A 25,713-nucleotide genomic window follows, 5' to 3' on the forward strand; every position below is an offset into this window, starting at 1 on the left:
ACCGAGTCTAATCCTCTCTCCCCGTCACTCCCCACACCCTTTAATACTCCACCGAGTCTAATCCTCTCTCCCCGTCACTCCCCACACCCTTTAATACTCCACCGAGTCTAATCCTCTCTCCCCGTCACTCCCCACACCGTTTAATACTCCACCAAGTCTAATCCCACTCTCCCTATCACTCCCCACCATTTAATACTCCACTAAATTTAATCCCACTCTCGTTGTCACTCCCCACACCCTTTAATACTCCACCAAGTCTAATCCCACTCTCCCTGTTACTCCCCACCCTTTAATACTCCACTAAATTTAATCCCACTCTCGTCATCACTCCCCACACCCTTTAATACTCCACCGAGTCTAATCCTCTCTCCCCGTTACTCCCCACACCCTTTAATACTCCACCGAGTCTAATCCCACTCTCCCTGTCACTCCCCACCCTTTAATACTCCACTAAATTTAATCCCACTCTCGTCGTCACTCCCCACACCCTTTAATACTCCACCAAGTCTAATCCCACTCTCCCCCTCACTCCCTACATCCTTTAATTTCCCACCCAGTCTAATACCACCCTCCAGTTTACTCCCCACAACCTTTAATTTCCCACCCAGCCTAATGCCACTCTAAGGGTGTTCTGGCTAATATTTATTTCTCAACAAAGATAACCAAAACAGATTATCTGCTGGTACATTATCAGCCATGGTTCAGTGTGCAGCACTTTCTCCTCTGAGCCAGGAAGTTGCCGGTTCAAGTCCTAATTCAGGGACTTGAGTGCAAAATCGAAGATGTCATTTAAATGTAGTATTCAGGAAGTTGCACTGTCGGAGTTGCCGATTTCCAGCTGAGACATTAAACCGAGGACCTGTCTGCCCTCGCAGGTGGAAGATTCCAGTGCAATGAGGAATAGCAGGGGAGTCTACCCAGTGTTCTGACCAATACTTGTTGCTCAATCAATACCTAAAAACATAATTCGGTCAATAAACATCACTGTCCATGGGAGCTTGCTGTGCACAAAGTGGCAATCGTGTTTCCCTACATTAAACAGTGAGTGCACTGGAGAAGTACATAATTGGCTGTAAAATGCTTTTGAATGTCCTGAGATTGTGATATAAATTCAAGTCTTCAGCATATTCTTTAGACAACAACAATCTTTCAGAAACACTCCAGAAGACTTGAAGCAGATATAAAACCCATTTCGATAATTCCAATATTTGCTCAGAACCCTAACACTAATAATATAAAGAAATTATAACATTTCCTATATTTTACTGAACTGATCTGTGTGTCACTAGTTGAAGCAACTGGGATTAAGATAATACCAATAATTACCTTTGCTGCTTCAATCGTTTCTTCAGGATAATATAAAGAGGCACAAGCTGCGACAAACCCACACGAATAAATCACTTTCCTTACACGGGAACCTATAAAATGCAACAAATTGAGATTAAAAGAATTGAAAGTACGGAGAGAAAAATCCCAGAGACCAAGCTCAGGAAATCGCTGCCTCATCCAGACAGACTCATAATCAGCAAGCTGTCAATTCAGCTTACAAACTGAATCTGGTGTGGGTGGGTGGGCGGGAAGGTGAGCAGTTGGGGGAAAACAGTCACAACAACAGGGGGAAAGAGTCATTGGCTGAAAGTGGTCAGTGTTTGGGCCCAATCTCACCCCAGTGCCATTATATTGAGGAGCAGTTTGGCTAAATGTCACATTACATAGTGGTAAGGTCAAGCCCCACTTTTGATTGGAGAGTAACAATGTAGGCTGACACACTCAGTGCAGCACTGTTGGAGGTGCCATTCTTTTGGATGAGAGGGTAAACTGAGATCCCATCGGGACTGAGGAAAACTTGGCCTATGTATGCCCTCGACGGGAGACAATGAAAGAGGATCTTATACGGATTAAAGGGCTTTGATAAAGTAAAGGTTCCTGCCCTTGCCACAGTACTAAAAGACTCTTGTCAAAGTCATAAATAATATCCTATGTGACTTTCCTTGTCCTTCTCGACCTGTCTGCAGCCTTTGACAAAGTTGACCACACCATCCACCTCCAACCCCTCTCCACTGTCGCCCAGCTAGATGGACTACTCTCATCTGGTTCCATTCTTATCTTCTAATCATAGCCAGAGAATCACTCCACAGAATCACAGTGCAGAAGAGGCCCTTCGGCCCATCGAGTCTGCACCGACACGTGAGAAACACCTGACCTACCTACCTAATCCCATTTACCAGCACTTGGCCCATAGCCTTCAATGTTATGATGTGCCAAGTGCTCATCCAGGTACTTTTTAAATGATGTGAGGCAACCCACCACCACCACCCTCCCAGGCAGCGCATTCCAGACCGTCACCACCCTCTGGGTAAAAAAAGTTTTTCCTCACATCCCCCCTAAACCTCCTGCCCCTCACCTTGAACTTATGCCCCCTTGTGACTGACCCTTCAACTAAGGGGAACAGCTGCTCCCTACCCACCCTGTCCATGCCCCATATAATCTTGTACACCTCGATCAGGTCGCCCCTCAGTCTTCTCTGCTCCAATGAAAACAGCCCAAGTCTATCCAACCTCTCTTCGTAACTTAAATGTTTCATCCCAGACAACATCCTGGTGAATCTCCTCTGCACTCCCTCCAGTGCAATCACATCCTTCCTATAATGTACTTCAGCTGTGGCCTCACCAAGGTTCTATACAACTCCAACATGACCTCCCTAATTCTGTAACGCCTTCTCTTCCTGCTCCTGCACCGTTAGCTCTGGTGTCCCCCAGTGATTATCCGTGACGCCCTCCTATTTCTCACCTACATTCTGCCCCTCGGCAACATCATCCGAAGACACGGTGTTAGTTTTTTCACAGGTACACTGACAACACCCAGCTCTACCTCACCACCACCTCTCTCGACTCCTCCTCTGTCTAAATTCGGACTGCTTCTCCGACATCTAGTACTAGATGAGCAGAAATTTCCTCCAATTCAATATTGAGAAGACTGAAGCCATTGTTTTCACTCCAAACTTCATTCCCCAGCTACCGACTCCATCCCTCTCCCTGGCAACAGTCTGAGATTAAGCCAATCTCTCTGTAACCTTGGTGTGATGTTTGACCCCGAGGTGAGCTTTTGACCTCATCAGTAAGACTGCCCATTCCCACCTCTATAATATTAATGGACTTCACCCTTCTCTCAATTCATCTGCTGCTGAAACCCCTATTCATGCTTTGGTTACCCTGGCGAGTCCAACAGGCACCCACATTCTACCCTCCGTAAATCTGAGGTCATCTAAAAGTCTGCTGCCCGGGTCTGAGCTCACACCAAGTCCCATTCTCTATCACCCCTGTGCTCTCTGACCTACGTTGGCACCCTGCCAAGCAAAGTCTTGATCTTAAAATTTTCATCCTTGTTTTCAAATCCCTCCATGGCCTCGACCCTCCCTACCTCTGTAATCGCCTCCTGCTCCAGAACCCTCAGATATCTGTACTCCTCTAATTCTGGCCTCTTGCGCATCCCCAATTGTTAGCGCTCCACCATTGGCGGCCGTGTCTTCAGCTGCTTGGGCCCCAAGCTCTGGAATTCCCTCCCTAAACCTCTCGACCTTGCTTTCCTCCTTTAAGAAACTCCTTACAACCTGCCTTTGACCATGGTTGGTCAGCTGACCTAATGTCTCCTGTGTGGTTCGGTGTCACATTTTGTTTTATAATACACCTGTGAAGCGCCTTGGGACAGTTAATTACATTAAAGGAGCTATACGAATATAAGTTGTTGTTATACATCCAGAGCAATACTTCCAAGGTTTGTCAGGCTACTAGGCTGTACTATAGTATTTCTGACTGGCCCCAGGCAAGGCTACAGTGACTCTGTTTCACCACGACTCTGGCCGAGATTTTCTGGTCCCAGCCGCCAGTGGGATCTTCTAGTAGGGCAGAGCTGGAAAATCCCGACCACTGTTTTACCGTAACTCTGTTGTAGCCCCGTGCAGGAATTTTAGTGAAAAGCACCTCACACACAAGACCGATAAACCCACTTTGCCGATGTGTTTTCTGAACGTCAGCCACCATTCAGTAACCAAGGAAGTGAAGCAGCCACAATGATCCCTGGCACAAAATAACGCTCGCACACTCTACTCTTCCTCTTTCCATTTTATCAACAGGCGCACAGAAAGATTAAAGTTCACCTTGATTGAATGTTGAAATCACAGGCCTGACGAGGGTATCTATTATTCAGTGTTAATTTACTTATGAGAAATGTAATTAGCCACATCTGGATTTCTAATTGTCCAGATGTTGCTGGCGGCTAAGGAATTAGACAGCATAGCAGCAGAAAACTCCGAGGAAATCCACCCCTTTGCAATAATCCCTGGGCTAGACTGGAGTGGGCTTCTGGACTAGTTTTGATTGCCTAAGAGGGTTGAAGAGTTTTCCAGTTCTCCCCACTAACTGTCCTGGGTTTTTTTAAGCTGTTTTGTTCACCTCTCCAGTTATATGACTTCTGATGGGGTGGACAGAGCAGCTGATGTGTAAGGAATGGCAGTTGTGTCAAACAGATTGGATGGACCATAGATGGACCATCTCCATCATATTGTAACTTTGGACTCATTCAAGAGACAGTGAGCTGGGATAGTGTTGTTTATTGCTTTGGATGAATCAGCCAGGATGGGTTCAAGTGAAGCAGCATTTCACTTGCATTTCCCCTAACTTAGTCTACTGCATTCATTGCTCCCAATGCGGTCTCCCCTACATTGGAGAGACCAAACGCAAACTGGGCGTCCGCTTTGCAGAACACCTGCGGTCTGTCCGCAAGAAAGACCCAAACCTCCCTGTCGCTTGCCATTTTAACACTCCACCCTGCTCTCTTGCCCACATGTCTGTCCTTGGCTTGCTGCATTGTTCCAGTGAAGCCCAACGCAAACTGGAGGAACAGCACCTCATCTTCCGACTAGGCACTTTACAGCCTTCCGGGCTGAATATTGAATTCAACAACTTTAGATCTTAAACTCCCTCCCCCCATCCCCACCCCGTTTCTTCCCCCTCCTTTTTGTTTTTTTCAATAATTTATATACGTTTTTCTTTTCCCACCTATTTCCATTATTTTTAAATCTACAACTAATACCTTGTCAGTCTTTCCACCCCACCCCCACTAGAGCTGTACCTTGAGTGTCCTGCCATCCATTCTTAATTAGCACTTTTCTTAGATAATATCACCACCTTCAACACCTCTTTGATCCTTTTGTCTGTGACATCTTTTGATTATATGCTCCTATCACTGCTTGCTTGTCCCTACAACCACCCCACCCTCAACTTCTCTCCCCCCGCCCCCCACCTTAAACCAGCTTATATTTCACCCCTCTCCTAACTATACTCAGTTCTGTTGAAGGGTCATGTGGACTCGAAACGTCGACTCTTTTCTTCTCCACCGATGCTGCCAGACCTGCTGAGTTTTTCCAGGTAATTCTGTTTTTGTTTTGGGTTGAAAGGCCTCTCTTGCCTTCTTTGATCCTCAAGCTCCTCTGTGGTAATGTCACGACTGTGATTTAAAACTGTGGCTTCCCCATGGACTACACAATGTAAAACACCAGACTGTATCTGAACTAAATGCTTCTTCAGCTCCTACCCCTTCCAGCGATAAAAAGGCCTGTCACTCCAGCAAGTGCAATGACTCCAGCACGTGGGTAGAATCCAGTTGGTGGGTTCTTCAGTAAGGTATATCCATCTACCAAAGGCAAATCAAAACATTAACAAATCAGAGTCCATCAGCCCCGCAACGTTCTCAGTTACCCAACTATTTACTGTATAAAGAATACAGTATGGTGTATTCATTACTCAGCACTCCCATATTCCCAGTGGTGAGTTCAGTTTGACTAGATATGGAGTACATAAATGTGAGCCAGATAACTGAAAGCTTGGTAACCTTACACTGATACAGGCCCAAAACTGAGCCTCAGACTGAGGGGTAAACTCAAGACCAGAGAAATATGGTTTGTGATTGGAGTTCAGCATGTGCGGGGATACATCTTGAGATTGTGTTAACAGCAGGCATGGAGAGCCTGTATGATTGGATTCACAGTGCACAAGGAGAGCCCATGTGATGTCCTGTTGAGATACTTTACAACAGACACTTTCTCGGCCTGAGGACAGTGTCTCAGTGCAGATCCCTGGTTCTATCAAGAACTTAGACCTCTCCCACGCCTAGTGACACATGAGGCAGACAAAACACATGCTTACATCTGTTTCCATAGCTAGCTTTTCCTGGAACAGGTCACTAGCCCGTTGCCAGAGGCAATAGCTTGAGGGACGCCACTGCACATCAACCATGGCTGACCCGGAGACTCTCCCGCTTGCACTGCCTGCTATAGGTGTGTTGGATGGATGTAGAGGTTGAAACTCAACACGTTTGGCCATAACATCCTGGAGTGGGACTTGAAGCAAGAGCTTCTGGCTCAGAGGCAGGGACCACAAGACCTCCTCTACAAATAAGAGCGCCACCAAAATTGGAAGTTCAGAAAGGAGCTAGCGAGAAGGGAAAATTCTGAACTGAACAGAATTACTTTAAAAGAAAAGGTTATGTATGGGACACGCAATCACAGCAAGGCTTGTCATCAGCAAAAAGAACGTGCCCACAAATACACATGAGAATTGGAGTAAGGTTGGTTGTGATCTGCGATCCACTGTCAAATAGTCCAGCGATACGAAGACATGAAGAAAAGCCTACTAGTCAAGTAGTGGTATCTGTAGCCCACACTGCACTGACCCCCTGCACCAATCGGCAGGTTCAGCTGTGGCGTGGTCAGTGGTATGAAAGTAAACTGTACAAAGTGTGGAGGAGAAGCACAGAACTCTGAGCGATTCTTACCTTTTCCGATCTGAACCGTCTTTTCTACTTTAGGCTTCACAGTTGTATAAGCAGCCTAGGAGAAAACAATCATAATTAAGGAAAGAAAAATCTGACAAAGGGGAATTCAAAATCTTCAATTATGTTCTTCGACCTCGTCCTCACTCTACACCTAGAAATGAAAGTCACACTGTGAGAATTGTTCTCCGTTAGGTTTTCTTGTCAAAGCACTCTGGCTAGTGTCCCTGTTACAAATTTAGATCTGCTACATGTATCTTCTCAGATTCAGTGGCATGAGTTGCAGCTATAAGTGGACCCAGGTCCCTTATGTTCTGGAACTGATCCAAGCTGCCCAATATGTATATGTGTGCTGTGTAACTCAGGGGATGTAACAATTCACCTCTACCTTGATCCACAGAGACAATTTTGTAAACTCAAAAGAGACCTTAACATGTTTTCTTTTAATCTTTATGTGGACTGAGCGGACACTTGGTAAGACAAGATCAGATCTAATTTGTTGTTATTTAATTTCATAGGGATTGAACACTTTTTCATTCATTTGTGGGCAAGGCCATTATTTATTGCCCACCCCTAATTACCCTTGAGAAAGTGGTGAGCTGCCTTCTTGAGCAACTGCAGTCCATGTGGTGTAGGTACACCCACAGCGCTGTTAAGGAGGGAGTTCCAGGATTTTGACCCAGCAACAGTGAAGGAACGGTGATATATTTCCAAGTCAGAATGGTGAGAGGCTTGGAGGGGAACTTGCAAATGGTGGTGTTCCAATGTGCCTGCTGCCTTGTCCTTCTATTGGTAAAGGTCACGGGTTTGGAAGGTGCTGCCTAAGGAACCTTGCAACAACAACAATTATAGTTGACTCACTTAATTTAATCAACACAATTTACTCATGTATAGGAGATTATGCTGATGGAGCTAAATGAAGAAGGTTAAGGAGCAGAAACACCAGTATGGACCAGTTTTGCTAAATGGTCTGTGTTCGTGCCGAAAAGCCTACGTAATACAATAAAGTCCCACTGTTCACAGGGGTTACATTCGCAAAACCTCCCAAACAGCAAAATCATGAACAACAAACATACTTTACAATGGAAGTCAATTAGATAGATTCCAGCCGTCCTAAAATTTGACGTATACAAAGGATCAAGGGCAATAAAAACTATGTTTTTAATAAATTTAAAGAGAAATTTATTGCAGAAACTGTTTAATAAAACAGGAACAATGTAAAACTTGTCACACTTACAGTACTTTACTTGAGCGTAGATGCTTTGGCACAGCCGATGGTAAATGCTGAGTTGTTCAAATCCCAAAGAGAAACTTGAAACAACTGCCACAACTTGTTTTGCAGTTTGTATATATTTCAAGATGCGTGCCTTGAATTCGGTAGTAATAAGACCACCAAGTCTTATAGGTTTTTACAATACTAGATCAAACATTTATTAATAGGAGAAATGATTTTAAATACATACACTGATCTACAAATTACTACTGTGATAACTTCTAAATCCCCTAATCAATCTAACTCCTAGTTACACTTTCATTAAGGCAACGGTAAGACACATAGATTCTAAAAGACCTCGGCAAAGAAACATGATACCCTGAACAAGTCGAATTCAAAGTGAGTTTTCTTAACTTCAGTCCTTTGAAGACAGCAGCTTCAGGGATAGATGCTGAAGGCTTTCACCCTTACTAGATTTCAAAATGCCTCTCCTTACACACAGCTTTCATTTCTTTATACATATTTTCCCCTTTGAATGCAAATTCCCATTGTTTCACTATGTCTTTGGACTTTATCTTTCTGATAATAAAAATCTCTCACAGCACCACGTTTTACCAGTAATCTTTAGGAAAAATAAACACACTCTTTCTAAACTTCACCTGGCTAAGGTGACACATTTTACTCCCTCTCTTGAAAACAATTTAGCCTAGTTTATTTAAAAATGCAAATATTCCCTTGACACCCATGTTTCTAAACTTCTCCATGTTTACCTAATTAAACTTCAAACCTCACTTCTCTTCTTACGTCAGAGCAGCCCGACTAGCTGCCTCTAGTTCAATTAAGTCTCACACACACACACAGAGGCACATATAGGCACATCCCACTATTACTCTATTTTACAATAAATTCCAATAACATTTGTGAGAATTATTATATCTTCCTGACAGTGGAGGTGGACGTGATCAGGAATTAAACTGCAGCAACAAGGAACACCCACGTGCAAACAATGGCAGGTGATGCACATGCAAGAAATATGTCATAGACACCTTATTTTTTAAATTCATTTAGGTGGTTTTTCTTTCAGCATTCTTTAAAGTTGGCTTCTATTTTTTCTTTATAAAACTGCAAGCGTTTGGGCCCACGATGGGTGATTTGGTGTACAAAGACTTGCGCAGATAAGCGAATTCATGAAAAAGCAAGTTACATTACTGTAACACAAAGAAAGTGAACACGCTACATCTCCCCACATCAGTGGGTCACCTTGCTTAAGTTCGGCAAAAAAAATCTTCTTTGTCTTTGTTGGGACTGACTGACCAAAGCAAAACCGAGGAGCTTCTGTTTTCAAAAGCATAACCATGAGCACGTGGGATTTTTCTTTCTCTCACCTTTTTGTTAACTCTGACTGCAAGAAGCAGACCTCAGTAGATCTCAGATCTCAGTAGATTCCCCTGGCAGCCAACCCTGGCGAGATCAAATGAACTGAGCCACATCAACCAGATTAGGAGTAGACAATCACTGAAACATCCAAACTAATTTTAATTTCTCTCAAGCATGCAAATTCAGCCTTGTCTCCTAGAAGCAAAATACTGTAAATCTGAAATAAATATAGAAAATGCTGGAAATACCCAACCAATACCTTAAAGAAATTCTGCTCTTCTCTCCAACTGAATTTCAATTCCTTCTTCACCATTATTGCTTTCTATTTCCCTTTTTCTATTTGATCAGGCATCGACCAAAACCAATTTTCACATCAAAATAAAAGCAAAATACTGTTAATGCTGGAAATCCGAAATAAAGACAGAGAATGCTGAAAAAACTCAGCAGATCTGATAGCATCTGTGGAGAGTGAAATACAGTTAACGTTTTGAGCTCTGAAGAAGAGTCACATGGACTGGAAACGTTAACTCTGTCTCTCTCTCCACAGATGCTGCCAGACCTGCTGAGTTTCTCCAGCACTTTCTGTTTTTATTTCCCATTTTCACATCTTTCTTCTCAGTAACCATCTCCGGCTCTGACTTATTCCACATGGATTGCACTGAGACTCACCCTTCATCTTTCAGATCCACCCATGATTACATGTATCTCCTGGACATTCAACACTCTTCTGTTCTCACCATACCCTGAGATCCACACCCAGTGCCATGCGCTGCTACATGAACACACTCGACCTCTAACTTCAACAGCACCGACTCACTCTATCTCAAAGCTGTCCTGCTCCGCAGTTTCACTTCAAACATTGTCTTCTCTGATGCTTTAACAAAAAAAATTCTCTCTTCCTTACAGGTGTTAAAGGTTGCAAACTTCAACAACTCGTGGGGACCAACACCCCTCCAGATCTTTCTTCCCCTTCACTTCCCTCTGACCCCATCCCTTCGTCTAATCTCACCTCATGTCATATTCACAATACCCTCTAAACTTCCCCTTTCTGACCCTGAATGATCTGTCCTCAGCAAAGCACTCAGCTTTACCCCCTTACTCCCCCATCTCAATGAATTTTGTACTCAGCATGATGTTGAACTCTTCTTCCATTGCCTTCACCTCCACGTCCACTTCTTTAGCCAGGAGTCTTCCCCCGGTCAGCAGACACTTTCACCCGACTCCGATATTCTCCTTCCACCTGGACCCCTCCCTCTAACCTATTACCCTCTCTTGACCTTTTTTTTTAGTATTGCTATTGTGATATTGGCTCTTTCCATTCCCCTGCTCCCCTCACTCACTCTAATCTGTCTCTGTCCGAACTTGCTGCACTCCATTCTCTCAGGTATAACCCTGAAATTATCAAACCCACTGACAAGGGGGGTCTGATGTAGCAACTTCCACCTTTCAGAGGCTGAATGCCAATTCTCAGACACTTCCTCCTACACATCCCTGAACTGTGACCCCACCATCAAGCATCAAGCCATTGTTTCCAGGACTGTCACTGACCTCATCTCCTCTGGAGATCTTCCTTCCGCAGTCTCCAACCTCATAGTCCCTCAACACTGAACAGCCCGCTTCTACCTCCTTCCCAAAACCCACAAACAGGACTGTCCAGGTAGACTCATCATTTCAGCCTGTTCCTGCCCCACTGAACTGAGTACTTCTTATCTCTTTATTTTACTCCCCTTATCCACTCTCTCCCCCGCTACATCCGTGACTCATCTGATGCTTTTATAAGAGCTTCTGTAAGTATACAAAGAGGAAGAGAGAAGCTAAAGTAAATGTTGGTCCCTTACAATCAGAGACAGGAGAAATTAACATGGGGAACAAGGAAATGACAGAGACAGTGAACAAATATTTTGTGTCTGTCTTCACAGTAGAAGACCCAAATTACACACCAGAAATCAAGGGTAACCAACATTTGACCGAGTGTGGCATCAAGGAACCCTAGCAAAACTGGAGTCAATGGGAATCAGGGGAAACTCTCCACTGGTTGGAGTCATACCTAACACAATGAAGATGGTTGTGGTTGTTGGATGTCAATCATCTCAGTTCCAGGACTTTACTGCAGGACATCCTCAGGGTAGTGTCTTAGGCCCAACCATCTTCAGCTGCTACGTCAATGACTTTCCTTCCATCATAAGGTCAGAAGTGGGGATGTTCGATGCTGATTGCACAATGTTCAGCACCATTCGCGACTCCCCAGATACTGAAGCAGTCCATGTCCGAATGCAGCAAGACCTGGACAATATCCAGGCTTGGGCTGACAAGTGGCAAGTAACATTCACGCTACACAAGTGCCAGGCAATGACCACTCCAACAAGAGGGAATCTAACCATCTCTCCTTGACATTCAATGGCACTATCATCACTGAATCCCCCACTATCAACATCCTGTGGGTTACCATTGACCAGAAACTGAACTGGACTCGCCATATAAATACTGTGGCTACAACAGCAGGTCAGAGGCTAGGAATCCTGCAGCAAGTAACTCACCTCCTGACTCCCCAAAGCCTGTCCACCATCTACAAGGCCCAAGTCAGGAATGTAATTGAATAATCTCCACTTGCCTGGATGAGTGCAGCTCCAACAGCACTCAAGAAGCTTGACACCATCCAGGATAAAGCAACCTGCTCGATTGGCACCCCATCCACAAGCATTCACTCCCTCCAACATCGACGCACAGTAGCAGTAGTGTGTACCATCTACGAGATACACTGCAGGAACTTACTGAGGCACCTTAGACAGCACCTTCCAAACCCATGACCACTACCATCTGGAAGGACAAAGGCAGCAGGTACATGGGAACACCGCCACCTGGAAGTTCCCTTCTGAGCCACTCACCATCCTGACTTGGAAATATATCTCTGTTCCTTCACTGTTGCTGGGTCAAAATCCTGGAACTCCCTCTCTAATAGCACTGTGGGTATTCCTACACCACATGGACTGCAGCAGTTCAAGAAGGCAGCTCACCATCACCTTCTCAAGGGCAATTAGGGATGGGCAATAAATGCTGGCCCAGCCAGCAACACCCACATCCTGTGGGTGAATTAAAAAAGGGCTAAAAAAAATGAGGAAATTAAGGTAATGAAGGGACTGAATGAGGGTTTCAGCAGCTGGTGAGCTGGACACGGGCGAAGTCGAGTGATGTTAAGGAGGTGGAAATAGGTGGTCTTTGTGATGGCTCGAAAAGGTGATCAAATATGACAGCCAATGTTGTAAGCTATCTGGTTTGGTCTCATGCAGAGAGAGGGATGAAGTCAGTAGTTAGGGAATGGGGTTTGGAGCAAGAATCAAAAACAATGGCTTCAGTCTTTCCAATATTTAATCAGAGGAAATTTCTGCTGATCCAGTACTGGATATTGGAGAAGCAGTCAGAATTTAGACAGAGGAGGAGTCGAGAGAGGTGGTGGTGAGGTAGAGCTGGGAGTCATCAGTGTACATGTGAAAACTAATGCTGTGTTGTCGGTTTATGTCACTAAATGGGAGTATTTAGATGAAAAATAGGAGGGGGGCCAAGGATAGAGCCCTGCGGAACACCAGAGGTAACCAATGGTGCAGGAGTGCGAAGAGAAGCCATTGCAAGTAATTCTCTGGCTACGATTAGACAGATAAGAATGGAACCAGGTGCAAGCAGTCCCACCCAGCTGGGTGACAGTGGAGAGGGGTTGGAGGGGGATGGTGTGGTCAAAGGCTGCAGACAGATCAAGAAGAAGGAAGAGGAAAAGTTTACCCTGTCTCAGTCACAGAGGATGTCACTTGTGACTCAGATAAGAGCTATTTCTGTACTGTGACAGGGGCCGGAACCTGATTGGAGGGATTCAAGCTTGGAGTTCTGGGAAAGATGGGCACGGATTTGAAAGGTGACAACATGATCAAGCACTTTGGAGAGCAAAAGGAGGTTGGAGATAGGACGATAGTTTGAGGAGCGATGACAACACAACTTATACTTATAAACTACTTTTAATGTAAAAAAAAAGTCCCAAGATGCTTCACAGTGTTACAACTTAAGGAATGGCACCAAGCCACGTCAGGAGCTAACAGGCCAGGTTTTCAAAAGCCTGGTCAAAGAGGTAGATTTTAATGAGTGTCTTAGGAAAGTGAGGTAGAGAGGCTGAGAGAGTTAGGAGGGAATTCCGGACCTTGGGGCCCAGGCAGCTGTAGGCACGGCCACCAATGGAGGAGCAATTAAAATTGGGGATGCACAAGAGGCCAGAATTAGATGAGTGCAGATCTCTCAGAGAGTTGTGAAGCTGGAGGAGATTACTGAGATAAAGAGGGACGAGGCCATGGAGGGAGTGGAAAAAAAGAATGAGACTTTTAAAATCAAGACATTGCTTGACCAGGTACAGTGGAGATTAGAGAGCACAGGGGTGATTGGGGAATGGGATTTGGTGAGAGTTAGGCCACAGACAGCAGAGTTTTGGATGACCTCAAGTTTACAGAGTGTACAATGTGGGAGAACAGCCAGGAGTGTGTTGGAATAGTCAAGTCTATGAGATTTTCAGCAGCAGATGATGCCGACAGATTTGAAGGAAAAAGAGACAGTACCTGAAGAGAGAATCATTAACAATATTGTCTCAGATGGAAAGCAGCAAGGGAAGCTGGGTGGTCAGCAGTTTAATGGGAATAGGGTTGAGGAAGCAGGAGAGTAGTACATGTGGAAGCTGACCCTTTGTCTGAAGCTAATGTCTTCAAAGGGCTAGCATGTCGATAAGGAAGAGCAGGGACCAAGGAGGAATCATTGGGGTGATGGTGGTAGGGTTGGCGGGGCGGGAGGGGGGGGTGGTATGTGGGAAGGAAGAGAAGCCATTGCTGGAGAAGTTCTGGCTCTGGTTGGATAAGTAAGAGTGGAGCCAAATGAGGAACCTACCACTGAGCTGGCCAATGAAAGGAGGCTTTGGAAAGAGATGGTGCGATTGACAATGTCGAAGGCTGAAGCAAGGTCCAGGAGGATGAGGAAGGGGCATGCACCATGATCCCATTCTCACAGGATATCATTCCTGGCTTCAGCTAGGACTGTTTCAGAGCTGCAGCAGAAGTGGATACCTGACTGCAGAGCTCAAATGTAGAACTCTATAGAGATGCAAGCACAAATCAAAAACACATTCAAGGATCTTGGAGAGGTCGGATTTAATCAGCCCAGTGGGGGTCTCACCTACCGGTCGGAGAACTGCCAGGAAACGCCCGTCAGTTCCGTGGGGAATGTCTGACCTTCAGGCACTTAAGCGGCCACTATCGGGCCTTCCCTGGGAGTTAGGACCCTAGCAGTGTAAATCCTGCCCGCTGAGAGTTGCTGGCCAATCATAGGCCGGCAGCTCCTCCTAGACGTCAGCGCCCCCAGAAGCAATGGCAGCTGCTGGCAATGCATCCACCAGAGGTCCAGGATAACCAAGGGGCCTCAGGCCAAAGGTATGTGAGATTGGGATGGAGATCGTGGGGTGGGGGTTGCGGACAAGGGAGTGGGCCGGGAGCAAGGGGGAGGCTTTGAGTGCCCCCGGCCCTCCTGATGCACAGCTCCTGACCGGGCACAGAATGCCTGATGATGACGGAGCTCCCCTCAGAGGCCACTGGCAAACCTGATAGGGTTTGCAGGGCGCAGCCTTCAGGAGTCGTGGGAAAGCTGTGCAGCCTCCATTCAATCCCTGGGCCACCATTGAATTGCAGTGGGCTCAGGGAAACTGGGTGTCAATTGGCTCATTAATGAGTCTATCTGACATCTCCCCGGTGGCAGCCAGGAATCCCACTCCAGCCCCTTCCGCCCTCCCAGCAATCGGGGACAGTTGTGTTGCTGCTGGGAGGTTGACATGGGGCCTCGCCCACAATTAGGTGGGCTCAGCCACCATTGCTCCCACTGCTACGGGCTGGATTAAATTCCATCCAGGGTGACACATACTTGGGGAGGTGGTGACGACACTGGTTTTGAAAGGGTGGGGGCAGTGCTTGAGAAGAGAGAACCATTTCAGCTGGCATGGATAGTGGTGGGGAGGTTCACAGAGGGAAGCTGAGTGATCAATGGGAGTGGAACTGAGGGAGTGGCACGAGAGTCTCACGGGTGAGTTGAGTTGAGAAGGGACTGGAAGGAGCTGGCGTAGATACTTGACAGGTTCAGATTCAGGGCGATGGAGGAGATGGAATGGGGATGGCAGGAGGAAGGGGGTCAAACAGCAGAGGCAGCTAAATGTTGGTCTCAATCTTAGTGAGAAAGAACTCACCAGCTCTTCACAACCTGCTCTCGAATTAGCAGCTGCAATATCTTTTCCTTCTGTCCATTGACATTGATCATGAAGTTAAGGAAGGGATTAGTGTTACAGTATTTGACAGTGAGCATATTCATTAGAACGTCAAAGGAGAAAGGCCATTTTATCAAACAGCGAGTTAGTTATGAGGATGTCTATTTTATGTGTTTGGCCATTGTCAAACCAAAGAAAAGCAAAACAAGAGTTCTCAAAAGTTTTTCTAACATTTATTCTTCTAGGGGATGTGGGTGTCACTGACAAGACCAGCATCTGCTGCCCATCCCGAACTGCTCTTAAACTGAGAGGCTTACTAGGCCATTTCAGACGATAGTTACTGTGAGTCACATGTAGGCCAGACAGGGTAAGGACGGCAGATTTCCTTCCCTAAAGGGCATTAGTGAACCAGATGGGTTTTTACAACAATTAGTGATAGTTGTCATCCTCACCATTACTGAGTCTAGCTTTTAGCTCTAAATTTATTAATTAAATTTAAACTTCACCGGCTGCCTTCATGAGATTTGAACCCATACACCCAGATTGTTAGCCTCTAGATTACTAGTCTAGTGACATTACCATTACGCCACCATCTCCTCAGTTAAAGTTATAATGCTTGGATTCAGGAACTCCTTAGCGAAACCACCATTTGGAGTGAACGCCTTATTCAGTGGGATCTGGATCCGTGCATAACATTACCTCTGAGTCCAAGGAATAATGGTAGCAGCCCATATTAAAACAAATTCTTGACTATCCCAAAAAATTATCATCAAACAAGAAACATCCAATGTCCCCAAAAGTGTTTTTTTTCAGAATAAAACTGCAATTGTCATTCCCATCCCTGGAAGAACCAACCAGGGCAGAAAATGTGAGCTGGACTCAGAGATAGGCAGTGGCTTCATAGAATTTCAAGCTCGCTCACAGAAGATAGAGTGTGAGAAATCTGCAATACCTGGAGCCCAGTGGTATATGGTCCAGCTAATTTTCGGAGCTCAGAGATCCTCTCTTCCAGCAGGCTTGGCTTTGCCTCCACAAATCGATAATTTTCAGCTGGGGTCGTATAAAGTGACAACTGCAAACCAAGGATGGAGAGATTTTTTTTTCCAAACTTAATTTTTTCACTGACAAATGCACAAAATATGCAATGAATTTTACTCAAACAGCACTGGTTTATTCAAAGTCATTACTATGCTCCAACACCTATGAAAACACTGGAGCATTTTAACTACAGAAGAGAACATTCATTAGAACTAATACACAAGTTGGATCCGATTTTGTCAGACACAGGGTAAACTTTGCAAGACTTTGCTCCTGGACTTTGCTTCATTCCACAAGGCCAACAATTGGAAAATCAGACACAGCGATAAGCACACCCAATCCACGGCCTCTTGATTTTCCAGCGATTGAAATTAATCACTGGAAAACCAGGAGCACACAAATTGGGCAGATTCATCTCCATGCCAAATCTCCGATCCATGTCTCATCAAGCAAGGCTCTGTGCAGAGAGCTTCAATGCATAAAATGCACCCTCATACCTATCAGTTTTGGTCTCAGCAAACAGCAGCAAAATACCTGCTCACTAAAAACCACTCTTTATTTCAGCCACACAATTAACAGATTAATATCCTATATTGATTACAATGAACCATAAATGAACTGGAAGCTATTTCTGTTTCGCAAAGTAATTCTTGCTCTTTTCTACATCAGGTGTGATGGTGTCAGCACCAGGTTTCCAATTAGCAGGGCAAACTTCACCATGCTCATCTGTAAATTGGAATGCTTAAACCAGCCTCATGACCTCATCCACTGAACGCCCAACAGGCAGATCGTTGATCATGATCTGACATAGGACACCAGTATTATCAATGATGGACAAACCTTGGAAAGCAACACCTTCATCGTCTTTTAAGATACCATGATCTACACAGATTGTATGACGGAGGTCTGACACTAAAGGGACTTTTGTTGGACCAAGTCCTCCTTGCTTCCTTGGCGTGTTGATCCAAGCCAAATGAGCAAAATGGGAGTCTGTAGAAGCAGCAATTACTTCACAATTAATTTTGTTGAACTCTTCTACACGATCACTAAAAGCGAAGATCTCAGTTGGACACACATAGGAAAAATCAGGTGGGTAGAAAAAGAAGACTACATATTTTCCTCTCTATTTAGACAGTTTGAGTTGCTCAAATTGTATCAGTTGAGATTAAGTATATACAGGTGGAGGGCATTAATTGGATGGTTATTTGAGCACATGTAAAGAGACACGTAGTGACACAGGGTGTGAGTCAAGTTAGGAGGTATTTATCTGTAATGATTTATTCTATGAGTATCAACTGAGGATGGGTGTGACCGGGAGCTGCGATGCTGCGAGAGGGAGAAAGGTCGAGGAGTGAGAAGGCATGTGTACTCGGTATGGGACATGACAGGGGAGAAGGGCAAGCATTCAGAGCAACATGAGGGCATCAGGCCGGCTCAAATAGGGACTTGGGATCAGAGGAGGGTCTGGGACTAGTTTATCTCCTAGCCTCCGATTTGGGAAAAAAACCGACTCATGGCTTCCCTAATATGGTCTTCCTGAGGATTCCCTCCCTATACTCTGGCTGTTGGCAGAATAATTTCCGAATGGATATTATTCAGATTGATTTAATATGGATTAACAGCAACAACTTGCAATTATATAGCACTGTTAATGCAGTAAAGCATCCCAAATGTTAATAGAATTCAAGCGCTCGGTGAAGCTGAAACCAAAACACAGAGTTTTTCTTTACTGATAGAATTTATTGACTTGTTCAGCCTCACAGCACTCTTGCCGCTCAACTCAGTGTCCCAGCCAACCCCTATTTATATGTCCACAAATACAATTAATACCCATCACCTGTTTCTCTTAACCATAACAATATAATTGACATTAACAAACCTTAACAACGTAATTGTCACGACATTAACACCAAGGAGTTTTGTGGGAGCATTACCATATAAAACCTGATACTGAGCCATACATGGTGATATACGGTCAAATGACCAAAAGCTTAATCAGGTAGGTTTTATGGGGCATTTTAAAGGAGAGAGAGGTGGCAAAGTGGAGAGTTCGAGTGAGTTTAGGGTCTAAGCAGGTAAAAGCATAGCTTAGTTACCAATGGTGAAGCCTGGAAAATTAGGGAAGTTGAACTTAAAGCAAGATAAATACAGAATCAGATACCAATGAGAACTTTGGTCTTATTTAACAGGGGTGACATTCTGATGATTGACATTAATGATCCTTGTGGTACAAAGTGCTATGGGATGTTCCTGAGGGAGATGTTGAGGTGATATTCAAATTCCTGTGATGCTTTCACCAACACAAGTTAAATATCCAGTTTCCTAACTAAGTTGGATAAGGAACGAATGCATTTAATAACAACACAAGCACATTTACTTGGTCAATCTTGAGAAGCGCTTTCTCTTGTTTGTCACTCTGTGCAAAGACTGGCACTGAAAGCAGAGCCAGGCTTCCACGGGATGCCACCAGTCCAACAACCTGCAAGGGAAAGCACAGGGTTAATGCACTGATTGGCCTGAACATTGTGCAATCACTCCTTAAATCATCAATAACCACTTGTGGAGGTGACCTCCTGCCGCACCTGTCCTTTAAATGATCACCCTGCTCTTTATCAAAACAGTAGATGTAATAAAGTAACATTTAGATGGTCCCAGCCACCAATAAGAAACACCCCACTCCCTCCCACAATATTTTCTTTGTCTAGCCTTTTTCTCACAGATTCCCAGTCTCCTCTCACACCCTATTGAAGATCTGCTGGGTTAGGAACCTGGATATTAAGTCAAAATATTCTCAAATGCAAGTCTTACACAAAAGGCCACGGACATCATTGAGAAGGGATGAGACTATGGTACCGCCTCAACTAATGTGCTCTTGGTTATCCTTCAAGGTCCAAACTGACTAAGGTCAGGGATCGAAACCACAACTACCTAGCCTGTATGGCAGCCGCCACACCACGCATGCCACCAATGAATTCTTTCCCACTGAATAACACAGACAGACTGTATCTGCATGAGAATTATACTGATCATTCTCACAGTGTAACTATGAATTAACTTGTGAGGCTGTTGTACATGTTGTGTCATATCTCCCACGCACCATGTTGATATATGAAATCTACTTCTGAGTTATTGTTCTGAATCATCATTAAACATAACCCTCGCCCACCAAGCTACATTGATGTATCACACTCTCACCATACTGTATCCGTATATTGATGTATCACTCTCTCACCATACTGTATCCGTATATTAATGTATCACTTTCTCACCATACTGTATCCATATATTGATGTATCACTCTCTCACCATACTGTATCTGTATATTGATGTATCACTCACTCACCATACTGTATCTGTATATTGGTGTATCACTCTCACCATACTGTATCTATATATTGGTGTATCATTCTCTCACCATACTGTATCTATATATTGATGTATCATTCTCTCACCATACTGTATCCGTATTTTGATGTATCGCTCTCTCACCATACTGTATCCGTATATTAATGTATCACTCTCTCACCATACTGTATCCGTATATTGATGTATCACTCTCTCACCATACTGTATCCGTATATTGATGTATCACTCTCTCACCATACTGTATCTGTATATTGGTGTATCACTCTCACCATACTGTATCTATATATTGGTGTATCACTCTCTCACCATACTGTATCTATATATTGGTGTATCATTCTCTCACCATACTGTATCCGTATATTGATGTATCACTCTCTCACCATACTGTATCCGTATATTGATGTATCACTCTCTCACCATACTGTATCCGTATATTGATGTATCACTCTCTCACCATACTGTATCCGTATATTGATGTATCACTCTCTCACCATACTGTATCTGTATATTGGTGTATCACTCTCACCATACTGTATCTATATATTGGTGTATCACTCTCTCACCATACTGTATTTGTATATTGATGTATCATTCTCTCACCATACTGTATCCGTATATTGATGTATCACTCTCTCACCATACTGTATCTGTATATTGGTGTATCACTCTCTCACCATACTGTATCTGTATATTGGTGTATCACTCTCTCACCATACTGTATCTATATATTGGTGTATCACTCTCTCACCATACTGTATCTATATATTGGTGTATCACTCTCTCACAATACTGTATCTGTATATTGGTGTATCACTCTCTCACCATACTGTATCTATATATTGGTGTATCACTCTCTCACCATACTGTATCTGTATATTGGTGTATCACTCTCTCACCATACTGTATCTGTATATTGGTGTAACACTCTCTCACCATACTGTATCTGTATATTGGTGTAACACTCTCTCACCATACTGTATCTGTATATTGGTGTAACACTCTCTCACCATACTGTATCTATATATTGGTGTATCACTCTCTCACCATACTGTATCTGTATATTGGTGTAACACTCTCTCACCATACTGTATCTGTATATTGGTGTAACACTCTCTCACCATACTGTATCTGTATATTGGTGTAACACTCTCTCACCATACTGTATCTGTATATTGATGTAACACTCTCTCACCATACTGTATCTGTATATTGGTGTATCACTCTCTCACCATACTGTATCTGTATATTGGTGTAACACTCTCTCACCATACTGTATCTATATATTGGTGTATCACTCTCTCACCATACTGTATCTGTATATTGGTGTAACACTCTCTCACCATACTGTATCTGTATATTGATGTAACACTCTCTCACCATACTGTATCTGTATATTGGTGTATCACTCTCTCACCATACTGTATCTGTATATTGGTGTAACACTCTCTCACCATACTGTATCTATATATTGGTGTATCACTCTCTCACCATACTGTATCTATATATTGGTGTAACACTCTCTCACCATACTGTATCTATATATTGGTGTATCACTCTCTCACCATACTGTATCTGTATATTGGTGTAACACTCTCTCACCATACTGTATCTGTATATTGGTGTAACACTCTCTCACCATACTGTATCTATATATTGGTGTAACACTCTCTCACCATACTGTATCTGTATATTGGTGTAACACTCTCTCACCATACTGTATCTGTATATTGGTGTAACACTCTCTCACCATACTGTATCTGTATATTGGTGTATCACTCTCTCACCATACTGTATCTATATATTGGTGTATCACTCTCTCACCATACTGTATCTGTATATTGGTGTAACACTCTCTCACCATACTGTATCTGTACATTGGTGTATCACTCTCTCACCATACTGTATCTGTATATTGGTGTATCACTCTCTCACCATACTGTATCTGTATATTGGTGTATCACTCTCTCACCATACTGTATCTGTATATTGGTGTATCACTCTCTCACCATACTGTATCTGTATATTGGTGTATCACTCTCTCACCATACTGTATCTGTATATTGGTGTATCACTCTCTCACCATACTGTATCTGTATATTGGTGTATCACTCTCTCACCATACTGTATCTGTATATTGGTGTATCACTCTCTCACCATACTGTATCTATATATTGGTGTATCACTCTCTCACCATACTGTATCTATATATTGGTGTATCACTCTCTCACCATACTGTATCTATATTTTGGTGTATCACTCTCTCACCATACTGTATCTATATTTTGGTGTATCACTCTCTCACCATACTGTATCTATATATTGGTGTATCACTCTCTCACCATACTGTATCTGTATATTGGTGTATCACTCTCTCACCATACTGTATCTGTATATTGGTGTATCACTCTCTCACCATACTGTATCTGTATATTGGTGTATCACTCTCTCACCATACTGTATCTATATATTGGTGTATCACTCTCTCACCATACTGTATCTATATATTGGTGTATCACTCTCTCACCATACTGTATCTGTATATTGGTGTATCACTCTCTCACCATACTGTATCTATATATTGGTGTATCACTCTCTCACCATACTGTATCTGTATATTGGTGTATCACTCTCTCACCATACTGTATCTGTATATTGGTGTAACACTCTCTCACCATACTGTATCTGTATATTGGTGTAACACTCTCTCACCATACTGTATCTGTATATTGGTGTAACACTCTCTCACCATACTGTATCTATATATTGGTGTATCACTCTCTCACCATACTGTATCTGTATATTGGTGTAACACTCTCTCACCATACTGTATCTATATATTGGTGTATCACTCTCTCACCATACTGTATCTGTATATTGGTGTATCACTCTCTCACCATACTGTATCTGTATATTGGTGTATCACTCTCTCACCATACTGTATCTATATATTGGTGTATCACTCTCTCACCATACTGTATCTATATATTGGTGTATCACTCTCTCACAATACTGTATCTGTATATTGGTGTATCACTCTCTCACCATACTGTATCTATATATTGGTGTATCACTCTCTCACCATACTGTATCTGTATATTGGTGTATCACTCTCTCACCATACTGTATCTGTATATTGGTGTATCACTCTCTCACCATACTGTATCTGTATATTGATGTATCACTCTCTCACCATACTGTATCTATATATTGATGTATCACTCTCTCACCATACTGTATCTATATATTGGTGTATCACTCTCTCACCATACTGTATCTATATATTGATGTAACACTCTCTCACCATACTGTATCTATATATTGGCGTATCACTCTCTCACCATACTGTATCTATATATTGGTGTAACACTCTCTCACCATACTGTATCTATATATTGGTGTATCACCTTCTCACCATACTGTATCTATATATTGGTGTATCACTCTCTCACCATACTGTATCTGTATATTGGTGTAACACTCTCTCACCATACTGTATCTGTATATTGGTGTAACACTCTCTCACCATACTGTATCTGTATATTGGTGTAACACTCTCTCACCATACTGTATCTATATATTGGTGTATCACTCTCTCACCATACTGTATCTGTATATTGGTGTAACACTCTCTCACCATACTGTATCTGTATATTGGTGTAACACTCTCTCACCATACTGTATCTGTATATTGGTGTAACACTCTCTCACCATACTGTATCTGTATATTGATGTAATACTCTCTCACCATACTGTATCTGTATATTGGTGTATCACTCTCTCACCATACTGTATCTGTATATTGGTGTAACACTCTCTCACCATACTGTATCTATATATTGGTGTATCACTCTCTCACCATACTGTATCTGTATATTGGTGTAACACTCTCTCACCATACTGTATCTGTATATTGATGTAACACTCTCTCACCATACTGTATCTGTATATTGGTGTATCACTCTCTCACCATACTGTATCTGTATATTGGTGTAACACTCTCTCACCATACTGTATCTATATATTGGTGTATCACTCTCTCACCATACTGTATCTATATATTGGTGTAACACTCTCTCACCATACTGTATCTATATATTGGTGTATCACTCTCTCACCATACTGTATCTGTATATTGGTGTATCACTCTCTCACCATACTGTATCTGTATATTGGTGTAACACTCTCTCACCATACTGTATCTGTATATTGGTGTAACACTCTCTCACCATACTGTATCTATATATTGGTGTAACACTCTCTCACCATACTGTATCTGTATATTGGTGTAACACTCTCTCACCATACTGTATCTGTATATTGGTGTAACACTCTCTCACCATACTGTATCTGTATATTGGTGTATCACTCTCTCACCATACTGTATCTATATATTGGTGTATCACTCTCTCACCATACTGTATCTGTATATTGGTGTAACACTCTCTCACCATACTGTATCTGTATATTGGTGTATCACTCTCTCACCATACTGTATCTGTATATTGGTGTATCACTCTCTCACCATACTGTATCTGTATATTGGTGTATCACTCTCTCACCATACTGTATCTGTATATTGGTGTATCACTCTCTCACCATACTGTATCTGTATATTGGTGTATCACTCTCTCACCATACTGTATCTATATATTGGTGTATCACTCTCTCACCATACTGTATCTATATATTGGTGTATCACTCTCTCACCATACTGTATCTATATTTTGGTGTATCACTCTCTCACCATACTGTATCTATATTTTGGTGTATCACTCTCTCACCATACTGTATCTATATATTGGTGTATCACTCTCTCACCATACTGTATCTGTATATTGGTGTATCACTCTCTCACCATACTGTATCTGTATATTGGTGTATCACTCTCTCACCATACTGTATCTGTATATTGGTGTATCACTCTCTCACCATACTGTATCTATATATTGGTGTATCACTCTCTCACCATACTGTATCTATATATTGGTGTATCACTCTCTCACCATACTGTATCTGTATATTGGTGTATCACTCTCTCACCATACTGTATCTATATATTGGTGTATCACTCTCTCACCATACTGTATCTGTATATTGGTGTATCACTCTCTCACCATACTGTATCTGTATATTGGTGTAACACTCTCTCACCATACTGTATCTGTATATTGGTGTAACACTCTCTCACCATACTGTATCTGTATATTGGTGTAACACTCTCTCACCATACTGTATCTATATATTGGTGTATCACTCTCTCACCATACTGTATCTGTATATTGGTGTAACACTCTCTCACCATACTGTATCTATATATTGGTGTATCACTCTCTCACCATACTGTATCTGTATATTGGTGTAACACTCTCTCACCATACTGTATCTGTATATTGGTGTATCACTCTCTCACCATACTGTATCTGTATATTGGTGTATCACTCTCTCACCATACTGTATCTGTATATTGGTGTAACACTCTCTCACCATACTGTATCTGTATATTGGTGTATCACTCTCTCACCATACTGTATCTATATATTGGTGTATCACTCTCTCACCATACTGTATCTATATATTGGTGTATCACTCTCTCACCATACTGTATCTGTATATTGGT

The 25,713-nt window shown here is 42.9% G+C and overlaps 1 protein-coding gene and 1 pseudogene across 2 annotated transcripts in view; both read right to left on the bottom strand.

Moving 5' to 3' along the window:
• LOC144691462 (MICOS complex subunit MIC26-like) overlaps nt 1-25,713 on the bottom strand; it is a 34,194-nt gene that overhangs the window by 5,750 nt on the left and 2,731 nt on the right. The window contains exons 1-6 of one of the 2 annotated variants that reach the window (XM_078559566.1): nt 23,287-23,307; nt 19,108-19,209; nt 16,645-16,764; nt 6,832-6,886; nt 5,593-5,691; nt 1,327-1,418 (exon numbers count right to left, since the gene is read on the bottom strand). In XM_078559566.1, the coding sequence (XP_078415692.1) occupies nt 1,327-1,418; nt 5,593-5,691; nt 6,832-6,886; nt 16,645-16,764; nt 19,108-19,209; nt 23,287-23,289 (471 nt within the window). In that variant the 5' untranslated portion in view covers nt 23,290-23,307. Of the gene's footprint in view, nt 1-1,326; nt 1,419-5,592; nt 5,692-6,831; nt 6,887-16,644; nt 16,765-19,107; nt 19,210-23,286; nt 23,308-25,713 lie in introns of those variants that run through there. The other variant, XM_078559565.1, reaches the window with a different exon arrangement.
• Nucleotides 17,356-17,898, bottom strand: LOC144691463 (peroxiredoxin-1 pseudogene; annotated as a pseudogene).

This window comes from Cetorhinus maximus, chromosome 16, assembly GCF_964194155.1.
Source record: "Cetorhinus maximus chromosome 16, sCetMax3.hap1.1, whole genome shotgun sequence".
NCBI classification, from domain to species: Eukaryota; Metazoa; Chordata; class Chondrichthyes; order Lamniformes; family Cetorhinidae; genus Cetorhinus; species Cetorhinus maximus.